Source organism: Anoplolepis gracilipes, chromosome 1 (assembly GCF_047496725.1).
Source record: "Anoplolepis gracilipes chromosome 1, ASM4749672v1, whole genome shotgun sequence".
In the NCBI taxonomy this organism is placed as follows: domain Eukaryota; kingdom Metazoa; phylum Arthropoda; class Insecta; order Hymenoptera; family Formicidae; genus Anoplolepis; species Anoplolepis gracilipes.
The window spans coordinates 18326746-18341105 of record NC_132970.1 but is presented as its reverse complement, the minus strand read 5'-3'; the positions used below and the strand labels follow the sequence as shown (position 1 = coordinate 18341105).

Below are 14360 nucleotides of genomic sequence, written 5' to 3'. Positions count from 1 at the left end.
AACAATTGTAAGTATTACTATACATATACATATATGTATAAAAATATATTTGATATAATTGCAAGAAAAAATGTAAAACTTCCAATTTAATGAAACAGAGATAGTTAAAGAGAGAAAGAGAGAGAGAGAGAGAGAGAGTTTTGCTGTAATTCATGTGTAAGCACGATTTTACGAGAGATTTATTACTGTACAAATAAAAGTGTATTATCGATAATATTTACTGGCGAATTAATAGAGAGATAAGCTAAAGCAAAAGCTAAATTAAAATAACATGCGGATTTAAATTTCATAATTAATTTAACAGTATCATTTTATAATTGAATTGAAATAACGATTTTGATAACCGCATAATTTTTTCATATTTTTTTCATAGAAAATTAATTACGAAATACATTTTCTGCTTTGACTTTATAATTCCGAAAAACTCTTGACGTCATTTTTCTGCGGTTTTGCAGTATGGTATCAAGATTACTCGACAGCATATATATTCTTCTCAGCTTCCTTTGACAGTCGTGATATATTGTTTAAAAAACGAAATATCGCGAGTATTACCCAGAGACAGCACACAATAATATTTATGATAAATATTTATGAAAATATCTTTTCTTGAAATATTATATAAATATTTTATTATATATGTTTTATAAAAATCTTTATTCGACATATTTTTAAAATGTAGATGAAATATTTTATATAATATTTATGATAAGTAAAGAATAAATATTTATTAGTAATTATTTTGTAAATATTTTTCAAATATTTGCTAGGGTTTTTATGATAATTATTTATGAGCTATTCAATCTAAAATTTTGACAATATTTATAAAATATTTAAACAATTATTATAAATAATATTTTGTACTGTCTCTGGGTAATTAATAAGATCAGAAGTCGACCATGTTACATATATATATATATATATATATACACAAGTATGTGTCATATACAAATACACGCAGAGAGATAAAGGTGACAGTTATTGGAACGCGAAAGTGAACGAGTCCGCGTTGTGGAGGTCGCTATCGCGCGAGAGTTGGGTGTATAAACACACATCGGACATCGGCGGGATTGGCGGGACGAAGAGGAGGGGGCTGGTGCGTATGTACCAGTACACGTTACACGTATATACCCGTCTCCTCTGTGAATCTCGGCGTCTCGGCTCTCGGCGCGGTCGCAGTCGGCAACGGGTCGAACGACGTAGTAGTAGATGGAACGCGAGTTGATTCGTTGGATTGGTTGAGATTACGATGCGCGCCTGCGACGGGATGTTCGATATGCGATTGGAGAGGTTCAGGGCCAGCGGCACCGCCGCGACGTCAACGACGACGACGACAACGGTGGCAGCGATGGTGAATGGCGGGAACGAAACGACGGAGGAGGCGACGTCGAGAAAGTGCGAGGGGCAGCTGTCTTTGCTGAATGCGGCGAACAGCTGTTCGTCCTACAAGCCTGCGAATCGCATGACAGAAATGGCGCAAGAGGACCACGGCCCGTCCTGGAACAATCTGCCCAGCGTTATCTTGCAGGAGATATTCTCGTATTTGTCGCACGAGACCAGAATAAGAGCCTCCCAGGTAAGTAAATAGAGAGTGACCGAACAGTGACAAAGGGAGAAAGAGAAAGAGAAGAGGCGAGGAAAGAGAAAGAGAAAGTCTTGTGTTTTCTTTTTCTTCGCTCTTCCAGTGTCCCGATCGTTTACACTGTAAACTGATCTGACATTGTATAGCGATAAAAGTCATGTGTCAATCACAAGAGCATTTTTTTTTATATACGATGTAATGTACATACTAATGAGAGGGATTCACTATATTATCTCGTTTGACATTACACATCGCATTGTCTACTTGCATGGTTAGAAGTTGATATATATAAGCCTTTTTATGTGTGAGATTCGATATTTCGTTATGTTTTCTTTTTACGCTATTATAGTAACGAAGTACTGAATATCTGTAGGCTTGAATGTCAACAATTATTAATAATGACAAACTTTATTATCATATTTATATGTGATAATTATATCTTTAATGTTGTTTGAAAAAAAGTATAAAGTTGATATAATAATTTTTTTTATGTAAATTATTTATCTTAAATATAATAAAATGGTTTTTATACTAAATATACAATAAATAATAAAACTCAGTGTTATATATATTAATATAATCAAATGTTGAATATGATAAAATGCTGATTAATTATAATTTTTATATATAATTATTTTATAACTATATAATATATAATAATTAATTAATATTTATACTTAATAAGATTTGTTTAGTAGGCTTGTTATTTGTACAGGTGTGCAAAAATTGGAGGTACACTCTGTTCCATCCAAGTTTTTGGAAAAAAATCACTTTTGTGTTCAGAGACGAAGACAGCGTTTTGTGGACACGGTTTGTATTTCTTGTTAGTTTATAAGTATAAATTTATTAAGAATTACATAGAACATAGCATGTTTCTTGTTATAGATCTTTGGCAAATTATTTCGCTTTGAGTGTGCATGAAGCTACGATTCGTTGGGATAAACCCAGATACATTGATTACATGGGTGAAACATACAAGCTCTTGAAACAATTAAGTCATAATAAACAGTTGAGAAAATTATTTTTGGAATTTAATAGCAATGCCTATGACTTTCCCTTTGACAACGAAGATGACAGGTATTATAGATAAATTGGACAATCTTGTTCAATATATAATATACAAACCAACTGTTTATATTACGTTTGATAAACTTGTTTACTTTTCAGTAATTGTTATCGTTCCACATTAATAGAATCAGTGGCAAATATTATTGAGACTTCTAATTGCTTGGAGGCCCTAAGCTTAGGCTGCACAGAAGAGTTGATAATGAATATGTTTGTAATTTTGGAACCTCTTCGTCTTCATCATGCTAAACATTTAACACATCTCAGTCTGGCATCTGTTAAGGACGATCCTGATTATTATGATTTTTTCGAGCTCGATAACACTATTTTTAATTCGTTTATCAGATTATCTGTCTTAACTCTGGATTATGAGTTTGTAAGTGATAGTTTATTAAAAGCGTTAGACAACGGATGTATGCAAAGACTTGTGATTCATGTACATGGTTGGAAAAAGGATTACCCGGGAACAACAAATGCGGCTTGGCAAATGTTTAGTCAGAAGAAGTAAGTTATACATATAATAATTGTTGCACTAGCTAGACATATATTAAACTAAAATTATATCTCGATCGCAATAAGAATAGTATATAAAGTAAAAAAACATGTGTATAAAAAAATATTTATTTACAGTCCACAATGTGAATTAAGGCTCAACCTTATACACTCTTATGCTGGTGTTAAAGTTTTACACTCCGACATATTCTGTCCTGCTATGCCACTGACACATTTGAAAGTGTTATTCTGTGAAAACGTTAACAACAGGGCATTACTTCGATTATCAATGTGGTATTCACATACACTGAAATCATTGACATGGATAGATTCGATAGATCGTGAACAACAGATACCAGCTACATTTGATCCAAACGATCCAAATAGGTAAGAAATATCTTTGCGATTTTCTTTATTGTATGTTTTTCAGTTTTTAGAATATGATATATATAATGGCATGATTCTATTATACAGTCCAGATCCTTTGGTATTGGTGGCGTGGAAATGTACTAAACTTACAAAGATGGTGTTCCTAGGCCATAAATATTATCAAGAGAATTTGTTGGCTATTGCGCGTCTTAGAGGTAATACCCTTAAATTGCTGGTATTTGCAAAAAGTGATATCACATCTGAAAATGAATCGTGGCACAAAGCTGAAAGTATCACACATGTGAGTATAAACAATCTTAACACAAATTAAAATTTTTATTTAAGATAAATGTTCAAGTTTCGATAATTCATTCTGTAAGTTAAGGAAATAACGATTGCGAAACTAAAATAGAGATTTTGAAAATTAAGAATATTTATTAATATTAATTTATAGGAAATCCGAGAGATAATGGGTCTACATTGGATGCCATTGAACGATTCGGAGCTACCAATGGTGATATTGGATCCTTTCAAAGGCGATAGCAGAGAAGTGATTATGCCATTGGTTCTCAGTGATCAGAAATAATTGATAAGAAGCCAAGGAAAATTTCTACTTGTGTGATTACCCACCAATCATTTCCAGACTACCAACATTCTCAGAAGTAACGTTATCGAATTGCATCTTTTATTCTTCTATGAGGTTTTTTGTTTATGAGAAGTTGTAGATGAAATATGCATATAAGTTCGAAATCTCGTTATCAACGGCATCTCGTTATCGTTTCGCCGAATTGAGAATCCTACTGGGTATAATGAAAGATATAGAGGGATAAACGCACATATAATCTTCTCCTCGTTTACGATATTTCTGTCGATTCGTATATCAATGTGATAACACTATATAGTCAAGTAGATCTATTTCGACTTGTTGATGGTATATTCAATGCAATATACGATGCATTTGAAAACAATGAGACGATCTCTTCGATGATTTATATGCATTATAACTTTCTTCTTATGGAAAACCATATGAATCACGTTTTGATGTTGACAAAATAATTCTAGGAATGATCACGCGTATATATATATATATATATATTAAGAGCGATAAATAATTGTCCCTATCGCCTATAAAATCGATATTGAAAAGAAACCAGAATACATTTTATATAACTACAATACTATTCTGGTCATAGAGAGCTGTGCATTCAAACAACATGGTTGAAGAACAAGATTGCAACATGCAAAGTCTATATTGTGAACTTTTAAAGAGATCTATGAAGTTTAGCAGAGCTGAAACAAATGTACGTGAAGAACTCTTTTTATCCTGCAGAAAAAGAAAACGCTGCAGCACATCGAAGAGAAAGGGAGAGATTCAGATCTTGTGATCTTCCATTGGAAAGAATAACAAAATTCCAAACGTATGTAAGTAAAAAAAAAAAAAAAAGAAACACGCGTTCAACAACATATTTTTCCAATTCTCTGGGAAGTTAAGTGATAGCGAGCGCCAAGAGCATGACGTGCGAAAGTCAAACTTTTAGTAAAACTTCGCGAAAAGTTCGTTAAATAATAAACGGCGCACATGAAATATAAAGAGCATCGCGCTTGAGAATAAAAAAAGGCAACAAAAGAGCGCGAAGTATCGATATAGCGATCCGAGGTTATTTTTAATACCAAGACCAATCGGACGCTTTTGTACAAATGTTAACGTATGCGCACCGAAGAAAGTCGCTTTGATGTAAAGTACGTGAAACAAGCGTAAGCGAAAGAATGAAAAAAAAAAAAGTCGCTCGAAATACAGCCTGTTCAGGTATAGCTTTCGACAGGTGATAACGAGTAGTATAATCGAATGTGAGTAATACTTAAATATATAATCGTCTATACTCACCGTGCTCTTAGCGACCGCTGATGACGAACACACGAATATAAGTGTGTATCTGTAAAATCGAAGGTATTAGTCGCTAATCGTATATGTATGTATATGTATGTATAACTGTATTATCTGTCGAACTTTAAACACGTCAACACATCCGGACGCAGTGCGCATCTATTTCTGTCGTACAATTAACGCTAACGATTTTATGAGTGTTTACAAGAGAAAGAAAGAAAGAGCGAGAGAGCGATCCGTAACAAAGATAAAATACCAAAATGCAGCCGTATATACACACAGTTTACTATTTCGAGAGATTATTTACTTTTTTTTTTTTTTTTCGAGCCCTTGTATAATTATATATTACATTATCGTGTATCGTAACTTGTAGTCACGTGTAATATTGTGTTTTTTATATGTGGTTTCTGTACATACATCTCCATGCGTTCGAGATACACTGGATACACGCGCGAACAACGCGGAAATCGCGCGCGGAAGAACACACGAAGAGAAAACGAAAAAGTAGACAAAGAAGTGGAAGGAGAATCAATCAAGAAACAAACGAAACAAAGATGAGAAACAATATATAAAGGAGAAAGGAAAATAAAAACGTTTCTTTTCGACGAACGACCAGCTGTTATACAAGATGAACGGGCCTTAATATGTACCTGAGTCGCGGTAAGGGTAAATTCATTGAGAAATCTGTCACGCGACATCCACCATAGAGAGATAACCACCTTATAACTGTTGCGTATCCTGTCGCGAACATGCGTATACACATGTACGCGTTTGCTAGGACAACGGCTACGAACTTGAGGTATATCACGCTCGTTCAAGTGCCCTTTCATTTCGTATTCCGCGCGTGTATATTTTTACATCAGAGGAGAGTAGAGAGAGAGAGAGAGAGAGAGAGAGAGAAAATCTAACGCGAAACGAGAGAAATATGTAACTAGGGATTTCCACAAAGAATCGTAGTTATTACTATACGATACGCGGACGTAATGTACTAACAAATCGTTCGCTGAACGTCGATTTTGTGCGGTACAGGATGAAAACTTTACCAAGTGTAATTTTACGTTTCTTCTCGTTTTTCTTTCAAACGGAAATTTCGCGTAAAGAAGAAGAAGAAAAATTATTATTCGGGAATGCGGTGTCCAGCGTATGAGTGTGATATGTGAGCGAAAGAGAGAGAGAGAGAAAGAGAGCGAGAGAGAGAGAGAAATAACGAACACGAGAATAAATATAAGTGTGAAAAAAAGCCATGTGACAATTGCGCGAGAGCAAGTTTAATAGCGTGCGAATAGAGAAAGAACGAGAGAAAAAATTAACCGAGAATGCGGAGCGAGATGATACGCGTTTGAATGTAATAATGGATATATCCGCGAACCGTAGAAACAAATCAAGTGATATGATAGTACCATCTCTGCGAGTCCTCTGTATTAAGTAATATCGTAGAAGGCAATCGTGCAGCCGCTTGATGCGGGCACAACGCAACTAAATAACCACGTGTACGATAACACGACAAAACCACAAGTATAAGACTGAACCTGTCGAAAGAGGTGTATATTACAACACAAGTCAAGCGAGCTGCACGTTGCCGCGCAAGAGTAGTCGACACCATATTCATAAAAAAAAAAAAAAAAAAGAGGCGGGGGATGGAAGGCACATTCTTTGCAAAAGTCATCGAGATACGTTCCATTGTTGAACACGATCATCGTTTTTCGTCAATTTCTCGCGTGTTTTAAACGCCTTTTTTTTCTTTCCTCGTTGCTTTCCATCTTAGCCTCGTCGAAATCGCTTCGAACTCGTTTGTGCAAACGCGAATATTTATGAATATGCGCGTCGCGAAAGCGAAACAAAAATAAAGGGGTGGTGCACAAGCTAGCGTTTAGATCGGAATAAGCCCTGAGAGAGCTCACTCGACGGCGAGGTTCTCGTAACCGATATATTATACATTTAAATCCTTCTAAAGCAGCCTGCCAAGAATCAAAATACTGTAAAATATCAAAACGAATGCTAGCCAGTACAGAATGCTAAGATCTATTTTTTAAGAAGCGAATGTATATTTTTGTACTAAGGCAGGCCTTAGCGTGTGATCGTGTCTTCTTGCGCGTAACGGCGAGACCGAGAGCTGTGATTGTAACATGTATTGGCTATACAAGAGACAAGGAGAGTAAGATCAACACGGGAAATATATATCGAGAGTGTAATCTGCGCATCAGCATGCGGACAACATAGGGAACACGAAACGAGAATCCCTGATCGAATGTTACCGAGTGAGCTGTAAGCATAGACAGGGCGTTATAAACAAAATCGAGAATAAAACATCTGTGATAAAGTAGAAAATCTTACAAGCGTGTTCGAGAGAGAGAGAAAGAGAGAGAGTGGATGAAGATCAACGAGTGTAGATAGAAAGTAGGAAAAACAAAATCGAAAAAGAGAGAGAGGACTGAAGAGAAACAGAAATCCACGCGCGCGCATCGATGAAACTTGGATGCACAAGCGATTCCTTCGAGATTTTAGACGGAGCCGGTGATCTCGACGTTCGCGAAGAATAATTCGTCGCGTGTACGATCGATTATTGGCAGCGGATCGAAAGAGAAGGAAAGAATATTGAGAGATTGTCTTTCGACGAGATAGCCCGGTCTAACTAGATAGACGACGACCCGACCAGCTCATCTCTCGATCGCGCGCTCTAAGTGGGTTACAGCGTACGTTTATTTTTCTTTTTTTCTTCTCGGCCAGCAATCAGACGCGCGCGTCCTGCAAGAGCCGCGATACACGGGAGCTCTTTGATACACACACGAGCCACATAGCCATTTCGCGTCGATCAATAACGTGTATCGTGGCTCTTAATAACGCGGAATCATAGCCAGCGCGGAGAGAGTTTTTTCCCTTTACACGAAAACCGCTCCGTCTTTCGACATTCCACAGCGTGATGCGGAGACCGGAGACACGTGCGACTGCGTTGATGACACGCGCCATATAATTACTGACACGCTTCGCCGGCTTCCTATAGACAATGTTGGTCCTCTCGACTCACCGCAGATATATACAACTTTTACGCTGTAGCGGTCTTGGCGTTTCTCCTTCGCGCGGAGAGTGAAATCCGCCGCTGACGGTGAAGCGCGCGCGCATTTAGGTAAATTATAGTATAAAGAGAAAGAGAGAAAGAAAAGAAAAAAAAAAAAATCTTAAGTTATCGTCGACTGAAATCAAGATCGCACAAGATTATCGCAGTACAACCCGAATATGTATGATATATGTGTATGTATATAGTTTGATTTTGACACGGACACGCGACACGAAGACACGCATTTTGTCAAACCCGCGCGAACGAAACAGTCGTCGTCGGGTCACCGTCGGCGGCCACGAGTAGTATAAGTTCCTAAAATGAAATAATTTACACACACACACACACACACACACAAACACACACACACACACACATATATATACATGAATATAAGCGAAGATAGAATGAAAAGAGGCCGGCATGCAAGTACGCCCTTAACTGTACGATCAAAGAGAGAATATTCAATAGTAGTTCATTCGTTTATTTTCGATGCTTTCCAATACTTTCGGACATGGTAACATCGAGTAACATTGTCATTACTTAACAGAGTATTACGTACCTACAATCCATTCCATTCGACGGGAATGAGCGTAGCATATTGTTTATTGTTAGGAAGATTGACAGATTGTCGAGCGAGTTGATTCTAGAGAAGCCGAAAAGTATTGCGTAGTATCGATCGGAGGCAGATTATCTCTACAATTTTATACGAGTTGTTTGTTTGTTTTGAGATGCTAATAATGATAATGCGAATAAGATATTCGATAAATTATTAATTTAAGTATGAAGCATACACGAAGATCCTATTAATCCTAGGAAGCGCACGAACGAGTAATAATGCCTAATAAGTTTTCGTAGACACACGCTGATCTTCGGTGTCGATCGATCTTACTTGAATTGAACCTTCAAACTTGCGTTAATTTCGAAACGCACGGTTCGTACGTATTCCCGATTATTATATTGTACTTGCCGTCGCGATGTTGGCGATCATCGCGTTTCGTTCGTGTAAGCCGTACAAATGATCGAGGATCTTCCCATTCGGGCAATTGCACGGAGACAAGAAGGACGATGTCGCCAGACAGACACGCGCATTCCTCTATCGAGATCGTATTATTCACACGTAACGGTGAACAAAACAACGTTAGATGTAAGCAACGAGCCGTATGTAAGCGAGAAGCGAGAGTCCGTAACAAGCCTGAAGATTTCCTTTCGCAAAGGGTTTCGCAAGTACAACTGGGCCCAACTATGTATATCCTGTCGCTGCGTTTGTTCGAATGGATCTTTAGAACGATGTCCTAGTTCTAATAGTTGCGTGCGTGTGCGTGCGTGCACGCGACATGTATAATCGTCACGTGTATACGCTGATAAAGAAGGATTGTGCCCCGTCATGTTACGATGGTATCACGCGATCGTCAAAGAATGGAAATCCAGAGATTTAAGGCCTCCAAATTATCCTTATTGTTAGTCTTATTTCGAAGTTTCTGGGATTCACATGAATTTCATAGCTTAGCGAATTTTGGGACAAGAATGCACGACAAATCTTCGTATTTAAAAAAAAAGAAAAAAAGCAACTGTTAACAAAATTATTTCTTGCGAATGATTTTGTTAACGGTTGATGAAGATGGAAAGGAAAAGGAATTGTAATAACGAAATTTAGCGTCGCTTTTCTCGTGTGCAAAAGCTTTGTCGATGCATAACTTTGACGTGTAATTTACTATATTCAACGCGGACGATCAACAATCACGGGCCAGGCAATCGCGATTATCGACACGTTAATTAATTAATACATACTATGTATCGTGTCGCACGTTCTCGTATACATAATACGTATTGTATGTGCAGAGAAGTAATGTCGAGCAAAAGGGAATATATTAGCGAGAGGCTTGAGGCTTTGAGTCTTCTGGACCGTTTTGCTTTCCAATTTTTCTTTGGCGATAACGCTAGACATTGTGAAACTGATCTAACGAGAAGCTTCGTTGAAGATCTATTTTTTTTTTTTTTTCGTCGCGCTTCTAGAAATTGAAACGATCACTAAAGTTCTCAATGTTACACCATCGTTAATGAGTCACCTCCTTCGTGAATGAGATAATTGTCTTATTATGATACATTTTTTTCTTCAGACAGAGTCTGCGAGTTGAAGCAAACTGCAAAATGTAATCGTCCCTATTATTCTCGAGGACGAATCTCGTTTTCATAGTTATACTATATATGTATATATGAGGAAAGCGGGTTATGCGCAGAGAACCGTATTGGACCCGTTTTCTTCTCATATGTCGTCGATGAAAAATCGATGGAGTGACATCGAAGTTTAATATTGAAGTCTCACTCGTTGTTGCTTGCGACGTTGAATCATCACATCCGAATAAAACCACACTCGCGCTACATATATATTTTTCTTCGTCGATGTCTTCACACATAACACACACACACACACACACACAAATATACAATGCCGAATAACTGTTTCACTTAGCAATGTCAAGATTTATAAAATGTATATGTATGTACGTTGCGTGGTCGTCTATGCGTATTATTGTGTGCATGAGCGCGCCGACGAGAGAGGCTTCGCGATCGTATATTAATTATCGCGCGGCTTAATTCGATCAGACGAATCGCGCGAGAGGTCGGTTAATTTTTCGCTGTCCTTTGTGCTCGTTGTTGTATCTGTTCGAACCGGCTACGAATAATAGTGTGCCGGTATGGAAAAAAAAAAAAAAAAAAACGAAACTCGTTGTAATCGTGCATTACTTTCTAAGCACTCTATCGATGTTAGTTAGAGCCGCTTTCTGCTGCTCTCGATGCGTGTCGAATTCAAGTATACGGGTATGGAAATTAATACACTGCAAAAGCACAATTAAGAAATCACTTTAATTCAACCCTTATAAAGAGCTTTATAAAGATATCATCGAGATATTCGTTTTGGAAATTTATCTAAAAAGTGCTTTAAAGAACTATATGCTAAATCACAATTACGTGCGAAAGACTTGATAAAAAATGGATAATTATACAGATATAAGGAATTACTCTCAACTTAAATAATAATTTTTCAGATATGTTATCAACGTCATCATTTTGAGTAATGTTGTAAAAGTTTCGGCGCTCGTTATTTCTTAAAAAGTTTTTAAAAATAGAATGTAATTACTCGTTCTTGGAAAAAGTCAAGTAGCATTTTATAATGATCCCCCAGAAAGGGAGAAGTTTTGCCTCGTTCAATTCTCAAGAGAGGAACACGTTTTCTGTGGATCATTATACGGCTCCACATGAGTTTCCAATTTTCCATGCAAAGTGAATGTCCATCTTATATTATCTGGTTTTACTTTATAACGAACAATATAATATGCAAACATATGGTCTACATATCGGTATCACAGAATTACATGCTATTTATTATACTTTTTTTATTAATAATTTTTTAAGAAATAACGAGTGCCGATTAAAACTTTTAACATTACTCGAAGTTGACTTTGATAACATATTTGAAAATTATTGAAATCAATAGCGGCTCTCTATATCTATATAATTACTAAAAAATGCTACGGCTATAGATTGCAAAAGATGGAGGATCTAGCGGAATACTCAAATCAGTTTTGGTTATAAAATGTTATATATATTAAAACATATTGCTTTAGGAACTGCTATTATCTTTTTTTTCTTTTTTTTTAACTAAAATTTAGTCTAATTGTGTTGAATAATAATTGTATTATATATATATATATATATATATATATATATATATATATATATATATGTATATATAACGTTTTATTTTATTTTAATGATATATATAATTAAATTTTATTATATATATAATTAAAATAAAATTTATAGTAATTTTACATTTAAAGATATGTACTTATTTTTTAAATATGATTTTTGACACAAGTAGTCTCTTTATATATTAATTTTTTTAATAATAAAAAATTATATGTATTTAGCTACGTTATATATATGTATATATAAAAATTATATATACGAGTACATATATATATATATATATATATTTTTTTTTTTTTCTTTTTGTAAAATAAACTTTATTTTTTAGAAAAGTTTTGCAGAAGTATTATGTAGATCCACCATTAACATTATTATAAAATATATGACACCTTGGAGTAGCATTTTTTTGTAAATATACTTAACGCGTAATGTATTTCTTAATCAATTTATCCTTGATTTTGTAATTTTGTGTTTAACAAACACGTTTACGTAAATGTGATATTTTAGCTTTTTTAATCACTGAATGTATCAGACAAAAATCAACATTTCGAAACAGTGATCTCTTAATTGTTGCTGAGCAATGAGTATATAATCATTATCGATCATCGATTTCACGATCGTCGAGACGCACATTGTGGCTACGCGTTTTAATTTTTTATTTGTCGTTATGCATTAACAGTAGAAAAACATACTTTATCTACTCCTTTAAATAAGATTGGACTTAACGTTTTGACGATAGGTGCTGAATTTGCATGCCGAGTTTTTGGTTAAATATATAAAATTTATATCGATTAATTATAATCAACATTATATATTTCCTTAGTCAAACGTTTGCATGACTTTTTATTATCTTTTTGCCATTGTTTATTGTTGAATTTATTTTTGTAAAATTGATTTAGAGTTATTATCAGTCATAAATATATAAAAATCGAAAAAACATATTAGATGGATAATAAAAAATATGAGATCAAGTTAATTAGAAAATTTAAAAAAATGACTACATTGTTGTCACTGCGTTAAGTCATTATGCGAATATAGGAGTATATAATATAGCAAGAGAAAGAGTAGTAGTTTGCTCGATTCAGTCACTCTTATGTGCTCGTTCCTAGACTACACGAAATGCAGTCAAGATATTTGTGTTCGGTGTGATGTGATACATCTTTTTGTTACTTTTATTAAAACCATCTTTCTTCGAACTGCTTGCGAATGTGTAATACACATTGAGATACGCATTGTGTATCTCTTGCAGCTCCGTATATTTATAAATTTCTCGTACATTTTACAAATTTCAATCGTACATTTTTCTCGGCACATTCTTGACTCGTAACACGAGTTTTACGCCGCGTTTAGTGCGAGTTTCGTCTTCCGGCTGAAGAACGCGCGATATGTCGAATCCTTCCCGAATTAATTCTAAAGGGAAGACGTCTCTCGCATATTATCAGCGTTTTTCTGAAACGCAATCTTGAGATGTAATAAACACAAAGACCGAAACGTTCGTCGTTACAACACGCGGAATCTGTGTTACGCATCCGCATAGAAATTTGTTATTATATAACTTCGATATTATCCAATTTTTCATGGATATGTAGTCCCGGGCGAGCATCTTTACATGCTGGAACCGTTTAAACTATCATGTAATCAGTATTCTTTCAATTTCAAAGTCTTGTTGAAAGATTATATATTGAATTATTGTTTTTACAATAAATCGATATACAATCTCCCCATGGGACTTTAATGAGTCTTGTAATAATAGAAATCAAATGTTTTTTTTTTTTTTTTTTTTTTTTTTAGAAATGTAAATCAATTTTTAAAAATGTATGAATCGATAAATAAATAATGCATGGCATAAAGTAAATCGTTTACTTTCTTTATATCTTTAACAATTAGTAATATAATTATAAATACAATATATATATATATATATATATATATATAAATATGTGTAATCACATCATTACTCCTTATTACGTGTTGCACAAAATCAAATGTTTGAGACCCAAACACAGACACACATCTCGATGAATAAAATAATTTTAACGATGAATCTCCTTTTCTGAAAAATATATTTTCTTTCAAATATCTCTTCCTAAAGCTTTTTTGAGTATTTTCAAAAATATATTGAATTTGTCTAGAAAATATATTTTTAAAAATTCTAATATATATTTTTCTTTCTTTAAAATAGTAAAATTACAAATAAACTC

At 34.9% G+C, this 14360-nt stretch overlaps 1 protein-coding gene across 1 annotated transcript; it reads left to right on the top strand.

Annotated features, from left to right (window-relative positions):
• Positions 1 to 992: 992 nt before the first annotated feature.
• LOC140673359 (F-box only protein 33) lies at positions 993 to 10827 on the top strand. Its single transcript, XM_072906285.1, has 7 exons — positions 993 to 1573; positions 2295 to 2389; positions 2465 to 2656; positions 2747 to 3148; positions 3275 to 3523; positions 3611 to 3806; positions 3960 to 10827. The coding sequence occupies exons 1-7, from the start codon at positions 1247 to 1249 to the stop codon at positions 4089 to 4091; spliced, it is 1593 nt and encodes a 530-aa protein (XP_072762386.1). The 5' UTR covers positions 993 to 1246; the 3' UTR covers positions 4092 to 10827.
• The last annotated feature ends 3533 nt before the right edge of the window (positions 10828 to 14360 follow it).

Bases quoted from the DNA above. Each gene is read 5' to 3' on its own strand.
- LOC140673359 (XM_072906285.1), top strand. From the start codon at position 1,247: ATGCGCGCCTGCGACGGGATGTTCGATATGCGATTGGAGAGGTTCAGG. The intron at 2,390-2,464 runs GTTTGTATTTCT...TTCTTGTTATAG, and splicing joins GACAGCGTTTTGTGGACACG to ATCTTTGGCAAATTATTTCG. The intron at 2,657-2,746 runs GTATTATAGATA...TTTACTTTTCAG, and splicing joins TTTGACAACGAAGATGACAG to TAATTGTTATCGTTCCACAT.